This window comes from Papilio polytes, unplaced genomic scaffold (assembly GCF_000836215.1).
Source record: "Papilio polytes unplaced genomic scaffold, Ppol_1.0 DF824135.1, whole genome shotgun sequence".
In the NCBI taxonomy this organism is placed as follows: domain Eukaryota; kingdom Metazoa; phylum Arthropoda; class Insecta; order Lepidoptera; family Papilionidae; genus Papilio; species Papilio polytes.
Genome location: NW_013525069.1, coordinates 604,213 through 615,257, shown reverse-complemented (window position 1 = coordinate 615,257; position 11,045 = coordinate 604,213). Strand labels below are relative to the sequence as shown.

Sequence of the window (11,045 nt, the reverse complement as noted above, 5' to 3'; positions counted from 1 at the left end):
TGGCCAGCGTGGTTGACTATGGCCTAGTCACCCTAACTTTAGGGTAGGCTCCGAGCCCCTCGGTGGGGACGTATAGTGAGCTGGTGATGATTGCTTTTAATCTTTGATAAAACGGTAATACTTTTTATGCTACGTTTGCACAACAAACCGGTAATGCAAAACCACTTAATCTTTGACAAATGATACAAAAACGTACCATTTCTACGGAAGTAAGGTATCTAAATCAAAAAAATCCGTTTATCAAAAATATGATAAAGAAAGAAAGGCGTCAGATGTAATAACTTCCTCTTGGTCAGCGTAGACGCCGCACACTTGTAATTCCAGATATGCCTCACAGAGATACTGTTATCAAGCGAGTCGATAGCGCATATTGGCGCCATGGATATTAAATACATCGATAACAATAAATGTTCGCGATAAAGTGATAACTGTCAAGCGATTCAAAATAGCAATTATTAAACGAATATACGATAGTCGGCGGAGTACTAATGTGATACGGAGAACATTAATTGAAAATGAGATATACGCTTCAAGGAATAGTTTTATATCTAGCTTTCAACGGTATACACGTTGTGATTACATTAAAGAATAATAACGATTTAATAATTAGTAGTAACAAGTAATAACTAGTAGTTAAGGGGAGGCTGAAAACCAGCGCGGCCTTCAGTGGCAAGCTGGAGACCGCATCTGTTGAGCCTTCGCCTTTTGGCCAAGAATTTTTATTTTTATTTCATCAATATGTTTTCTAAATTTTATTTTTTCTCGTAATTTTCGGTTAATATATAAACAGACAATCATATGAAATAAACGGTACATAAAAACGAATTAACATTTCAATACACTTTATATTATATTATTTCCTATGTACTTTAGCTGCGTTCCAAATTGAATCCTTGTTAAAATTACTTCGAAACACTATAATGAACGAAGATGATCCTTGAAGATTGTTGTTATTTTTTGTAGAATTATATATGCATTAAAGTATGCCTATATGCATACGAAGTTATGGAAAACTTTCTGTAATCGTTACAAAATATTAGTTGGTTCAATTTGCAAGTAGATAGTTTGTAATCCTTATATATTATCTCTTGGGAAATATTTACTCTGATGTTATATAGTTTAAATTAATGGAAAATTAAATAAAGCAATGGTTAAATTGTATGTGGCACAACGAATGGAGAGTAATTTAAGTAAATTTTAAATATCAAAATTACAAACGAAAAAATATTTTTAAAGCTATGCGTCAACGTGTATTTAATATAGAACATAATTTTAATCTATATCGAAAATGTACGCAAGTAGAAAATCTGTATTTTTTATGGTTTATGAAGAACTAGCTTTCGTCCGCGACTCCGTCCGCGTGGTATTAATAAAAACAAAAAAGTAGCCTATGTCTTCATCCACACTATTGTCTACATTATTAATTTAAATTTTTTCATATTATTTATTATTTAAATTTCATCCAGATCCGTTCAGCCTTTTAGGCAACAAACTCTAACAAACATCCATCCATCGTAACTTTCGCATTTACAATATTTATATGATATATGATATAGTAAGATAAGATATGATAATAATAATAGTTAATAATTATTTATACTTGTTTTTAATAAACCAAGTGTTAATTGACTACACAGTAACATTGATTTAGTAAAGGTTCATTTGTTACAAAAACCCAGAATTGGGTTTATTTCTATTTATATAAGATGTTAACAATGTAATATGAAAGAAATTAGTGCCAACTTACAGCTAAACCACGTCCGTAAACCTGAATGTACGCACAGAAGTTGGTGAGAAAACCCAATTCCATAATATGTCAGTGTTACTTATAACCCTATTAGTATACTAATGCGAGTAATAACAAGTAATAAACTAATACTATTATATGTAAATGTAAAAGTTTAAATGTATTGATATTTGTTATAGTTTGTAGCCTAAAAGACTGAACAGATCTCGATGAAATTTGACATAGACATAGATAATAGTCTGGAAGAAAACATAGGTTACTCACTTTACACTTTTACACTTTAACTATACAGAAATTGTATAAAAACTGTGTAGAAGACGAGATTTATATCTATATAGAAAGTCTGTGTCAAGAAAAACAATGACGATGATTAAAAAAAAACTTAAAAAAACAACGCCAGCCTTTTCTATTTCTTCAGTAAACCAAGGTCGTAAACTTGACATGTATCTAAAAAATACAGCAAACAGTAAATACTATCTTATTCGCATAAAGTATAAGATTTAAGTCTATAGCAGATTTTATTACAACATTAAAAAAACAATCGTAAACAGAATGGATATTAAATTCTGTATCTTAAACAGTGATCAGCAATTTCATATCGTTAATTAATTTTTAGCATTTTAACGGCCAGTATAATAGTATACAAACTGAATGACGGCTCGCGTTGTCGCACGAGACGCTACGAACGATATAATTCAACAATAGTTATTAATGAGACCTAAAATAATTCTAATGTGGATTCTAGTCCCTCATCCATTTGCTCAAAATGTTCACTACTTTTCTCTAGATGTAGTGGAAATTCACCAGCGAAGATATGCGCAGGTAACAACAAGCTGTCATAAAGTTTGCATCGTATAATGTAGTGAGGCGTTTACCCACAGCTCGCAAGGATCGACGTGCTCAATATCAATACTCGCACCGGCAGCTATATTTGTTCACTGGCGCCTCTCGTATGTAATTGTTCGAACAAACACATCCGAGACGCCTGATTTACTAATGTATCTAGTTTTAGCACTTACACAAGCGATACAGGATTATCCACGAAAACATAAGACTTGGCCTATTTTTAAATTTCTATTACTTTCGATGATGAATTAAAAATATCACTCATTTTGTAACCAAAAGCAAGTTTCATTTTTTTTAAATAATTTAAACACTGATAAAAATTGTTGTAATTTAATGATACACAAAAGATGTCAACCTTTTTACAGGTGACATTCTGTTCCTGATAAGTAACAATATCACATTTAAGTACCTACGTTAAAAATAGGTAGTTTATGTACGGAAAAAGTGAACCAGAAAATATGTTCCATGTCTCATAGTTACATAGCTACAAATTTTCTACATATTTCATGATCTTCCTGTTAGCAACAAGTTTTGAGACATATTCACAATAATTTCTGCAGACTCTAGTCTAGACTAAAGCAACGAAATTACTTTTCTCTTGACAATATCGCTAAAACTGGTGTATTGACTTCTGTAAAATATTTGTTGTCAGTGTCTTTTGATTTGTTGCCTGCAACTTGTTTCGTTTTCTACAATTGCATTGAAGTTGTGAAAACTTTCATACTTGGCAAAGTTTCAATGACTTTCGTAAATTCAGATGTCTTTTGATAATAAACATATAAATGTTGTCTCTTCGGTCGCAAAGTTATTGCTTTTATTTTTAAATTCTTATTGCTTTGACTTGAGTGGGTTTTCCACAGTTTGTTACATGGAATTTTAGAATCGGAACGTATATCAGGGTATCTTACGGTTCCTAATTTTCACAATTAAAAATTGAGAAACCTCCAAGAAAAAATCGCACATTTTAATATAACAAAGTACTTAATTGCTTAGAGATTTCTTCTTTCAATGCGTTTTCACATCTTGCATTCATTCACTTCACTTTATGACGTAGGTGTATTTGACCTATGTTCAAATAAAAATGACTAGGTACTTGTAACAGCGAGATGCGGGTCGCCGTTCATTATTTGCCATCTGAGAACACTCGAAAGCCGGCTATCACTTGTCTTCAAGCAAAATATTTGTAGAACGGTCCAGTTATATAGGCTCCGGCGAGACACGACCGCGTAGCACCGATCTTCACGTTATGCAAGCTAATAAGTTCATTATTAGATAATGTTAAGGAAAACGGTTAACCAGAAAAAGTAAACCAAAAATGTAAGATATGTAAAGGCCTTGTATAAATGTACGATAAATATTTGTGTTTAAAATAAAACTTGTGTTATTGATATCTGTGTAGCAAGTTTGTTATTGATTTTATGCGTTCAAGTTTGTTGTGTGTGGAAAATTATTCCATTTATGTGTTTGAGCTAAGGCATATTAACACGCTTAACAGAATTACTTCAAGAATTTCGCTAAATGCCGTTAGCAATCCGTTACCAAGCCGCTTTAAGATTTAGTATTCCAAGGTCAGAACTCTCACGCCTACCCTAATTTAAAAAGTTTTTAAAGTAAGTTAGTGGTTAAGATATAACATTTTAAATCTTATATATTCCACAATCCGTCTGCTAATGCAAACGTAAAGCACACGTTATTAGTAGCAGTATATTAAGTCTAATATATTAATGAATTAGTACACTGTAATTCTCAGAATTCGTAATCAAAAATTCACAATTTACCTGTTACTGTTTGTCATGTATTTTTGTAATCTTAATCCACAATAATACCTAAATTTGCCTATGAGTATCTGCGGATAGAAATTATTAGTTGATGATATCGTCAATTAACCACACAAACTATTGATATTCCTAATTATTGCGACTTAATTGTGCTAATTAATTATTCTTTATCAATGATTAGAAACATTGTAGAAACACCGATTACATTCATTCTAAATTTAAAGCGCAGAATTTAGTTTTTAAAATAATTTTAACTTGTTAGAACGGTAATTTTAACGGTATTACCTTGGTAACACGGACTGAAATTAAAATTAAATGAGGCAGGAAATATGAGTTCAAATTTTGAGCAGAACGTCGACATTTGTTCATTAAGTAATGTAATTAAAAGATATTTCATTACCTAGTTTCAGTTTTCATGATAGAATTTCCTGAAAACGTTTTTGTATGCTCAATTTTTTTAACATTGTAAAACAATTAAACTGCAATGTAGAAATAATCGATATTAAAAATCATGTAACAAGGAATTCGCATATTTGTGCAGCAATACAAAATGTGTACTTATCCGATCTTTATCCAAGACCAAATAAATACACGATCGAATCAATTACAAGGTTGCGTCATTCGTAATGTTATTGTAAAAATATGAGTGTTTCCGCATATTACATAAAGCCAAGAATGTCATTCAAGTACTACGTCCTCATTAATCATGTTTTTATTTGACAAACCGTCGTAACATTATGTTAAAAATCAGTTAAACAAACAAACAGATACATAAATTCAAGGAGGTTAATTCGTAAGTAATGTTCTAGAACTGAAAACAATCGGGGAAATAAAACATTCCAATGCATAAATCATCTGGAATAATGAAGCCATAGTTTTAAAGTAAAAGGATTTGTGTTCCAAAGACAAATGCCACCTGTGCATGTTATTGTCTTGTGATATTAACATTATTTATGAATCAAAATTTTAAACGTCCTCGCGCCACTATTATCAATTCAGGATTGTTGATATCTCCTTGGTGGAGAATTGTACACAAAATTCTCTCGTCTTACATCTGAGATTGTAAAAAATAATTTCGGCAGTCGATCCGGAGCATGTAAAGATATAGACTTTGAAAAATTACATAGCTTGAAAATCTTAAAAAATGTATTTCTATGATTTATTCTATAGTTGTAACATAGTTACTAAGTATTGTACATTTTATTCACCTCTAACAAAATCGAGTTATTAAAGTAGTGTAAATAAATACATACGAGCTTTGAAGCAATTCCAATTCTAATTTCACAACAAGGGCTTTTAAACTTGTCGATATGTCGCCGTGAAGTGTGAATGCCTGCGCGCTACCTCCATTGTTATACCTAACTTCAAGTATGTAATGAAACGTAGACAAATAAATGATTTTGTGTTCACTAATATAATAATAAATAGTGCGTATAAGTTCAACCAAGTTCATCGTTGCCGTGTCCTTTGTAAACTTTTCCATGCAATCATCTGTACGTATGTAAATAAAGGAAACTGTATGAAACTTGAAAGGCCACGATGCTGTAGTGTATAGTACTATTCAAACTTTACGACCGCTCGCAGTTCCTAAGAACAAACTACGCAAAATGACTGGAAAAAGAGATGTGAAGAGGGACCTAAGGAGTGCGTCTTCCTTTAACGCTGTGGGTATACCCATCTGTGGACAGATTTGCAGCTGACAACATACCGACATAAAGTTTGAACATTGTGATACATTCGGCCAATATCAGACGGTCGGTCGCTGTGCGGGTCAAGGCGAGTCTGTCAAAACAATCTTCTTTACTTGGACACATGATCGCATCATTTTATAACGTCTAGAACCTTCATAATTCACTGCACCCACTATTGCCTTCGAATTGCGTATCTGTTAGCCACAACAACCGTGTTAACATATAGTGTAAAATCCAATTGTAAGTTACCTAATCATTCTAGTTACAATTTTTTTGTATTATTCTGTAATATGTCGGAAATACTAAAAAAAATAATTTTTCATGTTTTTGACCTACTTAGCAGACTCAAGATGGAATTTCAAAATCGCATATCAATCGTTTTCCACACATTTGAATGATGGTTTAACGTTTAAAGGTGTTGACTCAATTTAAATTATCACAAGGTTGTATTCGTTATTGCGTCGAGGAAAGAAGTCGCGTTTTACATAAGTTTGCAAAAAAAAAACAGAAACAGTTTACCGTTTAAAAAACAATCGAAGTTTGTTGTTTTAAAAACGGTTATTCCGACATTATTTCAATAGTGGATTAGCTTCATAGTTAGTTAATCGATTCGAACCGACTAGTTACATAACATTATGCGGCTCGGCCGGCTGTACAAACTCAGCGTACTTGAGCTAGGAATGCTTTAATAGTAATTAAATTCACAAGAATTCACTGAAACCAGAGAAGACTTAATCTTACAAATATTATAAATGCGAAAGTTTAGATGGTTGGATGGATAGAAGGATAGATGGATGGGTGTATGTTAGAGTTTGTAGCCTAAACGGCTGAACGGATTTTGATGAAATTTGGTATAGATGTGGAGGATAGTCTGGAAGAACACATAGGCTACTCACTTTGGTTTTTTAATTCCACGCAGACGGAGTCGCATAACAACAGTCTTCTGTTTTTAGTGACTCTGTTTTTGACAGAAACAGATTGGATAAAGTTAAGAATGTGTACATTAGAGGAAGTTTGAAAGTAGCGCCAGTGGTGGAGAAATTGAGAAGCAAAAGGTTAGCGTGGTATGGACATGTTATGCGACGAAATAATGGGGACATAAACCAGAAAGTGTTGAGATTGAATGTGGATGGCTACAAAGGAAGAGGAAGACCGAAGAAAGTATGGATGGATTGTGTGAAAGAAGATATGCTTAAGAAAGGAGTGAATTCAGATATGACGGCTGATAGAGATGTATGGAAGAGCAGCACATACTGTGCCCCCTCCATAAGGGATAAGGGCAAGTGGATGATGTTATTGACAGAAACAAATGATAAATGATTGCTGTATTGATATGATATATCGAATTTGTACGCAGTATGTTTTTAAAAGAAAGAATAGGAACGGGCATTTGGTGCGAAACTGCTAAGTGTGCGTTGGGCAATCTTTGTTTACTCGTATATTGGCCAATATTTGTAACTATGAATTTACCTTGTTTACTATAAGTTAACAAATAAAAACAAAGGAAATATACAAACACATACATAGTTAGGTTTCATGTGAATTTCTCAGTGCAAAGGAAAAGTTAACTTTGTTTAACTTTTTTTTAAAACAAAGAAAGAAGTAAAGTTAAATGCAACAATTTTATCGCGGCAGTGAAGAATTAGTTAACTACAACGAAAAGGAATAAAGGTAGGTACAGTCACATTGCCCCATTTTGATAAAGCCGCGCATAGATTAAACGGCGACCACTCGAGCACTCAGGTGCATTGCAGTGGACGATGCTCGTTCGAAACTGTAAACACTATTTATCTATGTACAGTCGTGTACAAAAACACTACGTAAACAACAAATTAATAACAGAAATCCAAAAACTAGAGAAAAGTTTGTAAGGTCACCGACAAAAGTCTTGCATCCACACATGAGAAACACACGCACACCAACAAAAAAGTTTAGCTTATAAGTTTATAATCAAGCGAGGTTTTTATCTCGTAGTCGTACGCCAGCCGCCGCGCAGCGCGCATGTCCCCGCCGACGCTGAAGCCTTACAAATACGCGCGTGAAAATACATACGCTCGTATATGAAAAGTATAAAAAGTAAAAAAATATTCAGCAGGAACGTTCAAAGAAGCTCAGTGCGACAAAGACGCCTAACGTGCGAAAAAGTGAAGCGTTTTCAAATCGCGCAGGCTTATTCGGGAAAATTATGAAAGTGATGTGAAACATTAGAGGTGTTTCTGAACGGAATACGTCCGTTTTTCATGTTTTTTTTCAAGTGACTACAAAAGCTATTGTTCACGGTTAGATTTCACAAAGGCATAAAAGTATGCTATATTGAGTGTTTTTTTGTCGCTTTTGAATGCGAACAGTGTTGGAAAAATATTACATAAAAGTGAACTGTACTGTTTTAGTAAAGGAACAGCCGCAGAGTAATTCAGTTAGATGCATGTTCAACATAATATACAACGGGTCACAACATGACGGCAAAGTTCGGCTATGTAAGTCTTAGTTGTTAAATTTTTTTTTTAGTTCTCGTGCTGGACTGACGAACGATTTTCATTTCCGTTGGTCGTTATCAAATGCGTGGATTCGTAGTAGGTTTTATTGTGCATTGTAATGAATGAATACTTATTGATTTGTTTTCGTTATTTTTGTAAGTACCTTTGTACGATACGCCGATAATGTTGTCAAGGCGAACGTAGGTAATCAATAGGCGCTCTAGCGCACAATAATCTATTGTTGCTGATAAATGTTTAATTTTAAAATATAAAACTCATTTTAACATTCAAGTTCATACACAATTTATAAAAAAAATATGAATTATTATTATTAAATTACGGATGTGAAGGAAAAATGAATATTGAAAATATTAATTAAATTATAAATAATTTAAAGTTCTGTAGGGAATGGATACTTAAGTATTATAACCTTTTAGTAGGCATCATGTTATTAGAGTCTAATTGATATTAATATCCTAACCAGTAAATCTTATTATAGTATAATATTAATCTTAAAATAATTACAGAAAATAATTTCATTTAACGATTTTCAATTTATCATAGGTCTAAACTGTAATTAATTTTAAAATGAAATAGTGGCTGCTATGAATTTTAACGCAAAAAAAGCGTAAAGGAGTTTCTATGAGTCTGAAAATGTCCGCCTATGAATTAAAATCTTTATTGCCTTGTAGCTTTTTAATTAAGTTATATATTTTAACTGTAAAAACAACCAAAAACCTATTAAGCTGTGATCGAATTATCATTAATTCTAATTTCCCATACAAAACACCTGGTAGTGAAATAAATAAAATTACAGCAAATACCGCGGTATTAAGTAGGTAATTACGGACGTTATTGTTTTACAAATGCCGTTAAACAAGTGACAGTCAACAACTTGCAAAGGTTTAGGTTTCAAGAATCGTTGCATCGTCATTAGTTAGGGTGAAAAATTAAAATGAAAAAATATTTACTGTAAGAAAAAGGGGTGTAGTTTCTGCGGTGGAGGGGATGGATTTAAAACTATGTTTTTCATTTAATCTTACATTCTTTTAATTGAAAAAGGCATTTCCAATTTTTAGTTTGATGTAGATATGGTCCTTTCTGCCATTTTAGCGATGACAGATGGCCTCTTACCGCCTTGTAGTAAAACATAGACGTTGAACTAAGTAAGACATTTTTGTAATTCACGAAGCAACAAGATTTTATCTCTCTTACGTTTATTGAATGATTATTAACACGTCACCCGAATCATTCGATTTTATGTAACAAGCTGATATGTGATTATAATTCTCTTTGATAATTCTTACAATTCGTTCATCCGGTGATATCTTTATCCTTATCTAGTTCAATATCTGTTAGTTAATCGTATTTTAACATTTGTTTTTGGCTTTTAATAGCTCTTAGTCTTTACGATTAAATAGATTTTTAAGTCAACGTTTCCGGTGTTTGTTTTTATTTTACAGATATAAGCTTAAAGAAGATATAAGGATAAGAAAGTATTTTTCTTTAACGGTAAAATAGTGAAACGACATTTCGATATGTAATAGCGTCTGATGATAAATTCACGCATAAACCTTAAGTTCCATTAAAATTTTAATGTCTGTCAGTTTAAGCAGAACTTACAGAACGAAGTGTTTAAGATTCGTTTCAGTATTCGGCTGTAAAATAATAGAAATAAAATAGCTATTATTGTCCTTTGTAGTAAAAATCTTGTTTAGAATAATAATAAGGATAAAATTTTAACGAAAATTTCTGACTTATCGAATCTGTTCAATTAATTTAATGAGCTACCGTGTATTCACACGATAAAAGCTACCTAATAATGATAGATGAAACTTGAATTTTCTGCATACATTTCAATATTTTAATTAAAAATGTATGAAAGTCAAATACATCCTTTTATTGTATTATTTCGCACATTTGACTAATTTATTGAGGTCGTATACTTATTATTTTTCTATGTCACAGTTATATTTACTCCATTAAAAAAATAAATCTACAATTAGGATTTTTTTTTAATTTCATTTTTTTATTTTGTATTTAACATGATCATAAAATTTTCTAGTTTGACAAGTAATAAATTTACTAAGAAATAATTACTTTTGAAACTTGTAATGCCAAATTTTTCCATGAAAAGTTGAAAAGATGCTGCTTATTAAAGAATATTAGTCCAGGTTCAAGGCCTATGAAAATTGTTATACCATACGTTTTTTTAATCTATGCTATTATAATAAAGCGTAAACACACACTTCTTTGTTGCCTAAGATGTCAGCAATTACAGCATATTTTTTGAATAATTCTTTTTTTAGTAAAAAACCCTACACTTACGTCACGATTTAGGCTATATATTTTCACGCTATTAAACTTAGGGGACTATTTTGGATAAAAACCCTAATGTGAGAAAGAGACCATAAGTTGCTGCCAACATCAAGGAAGCAAAATTGCCATGCTTGGTCATCATGTCATGTCTGTCATTTTGACATTTGAAATTGAATTTGAATTTGAC

The 11,045-nt window shown here is 32.1% G+C and overlaps 1 protein-coding gene and 1 long non-coding RNA gene across 2 annotated transcripts in view; one reads left to right on the top strand and one right to left on the bottom strand.

Moving 5' to 3' along the window:
* Positions 1-11,045, bottom strand: part of LOC106099338 — a 112,680-nt gene that overhangs the window by 62,154 nt on the left and 39,481 nt on the right. The gene's annotated exons all lie outside the window — the stretch shown is intronic.
* The window catches only part of LOC106099337, a 28,452-nt gene continuing 25,456 nt past the window's right edge, over positions 8,050-11,045 (top strand). Inside the window, exon 1 of the mRNA XM_013277860.1 lies at positions 8,050-8,539. Within this exon, the coding sequence (XP_013133314.1) occupies positions 8,538-8,539 (2 nt within the window). The 5' untranslated portion in view covers positions 8,050-8,537. The remainder of the gene's footprint in view (positions 8,540-11,045) is intronic.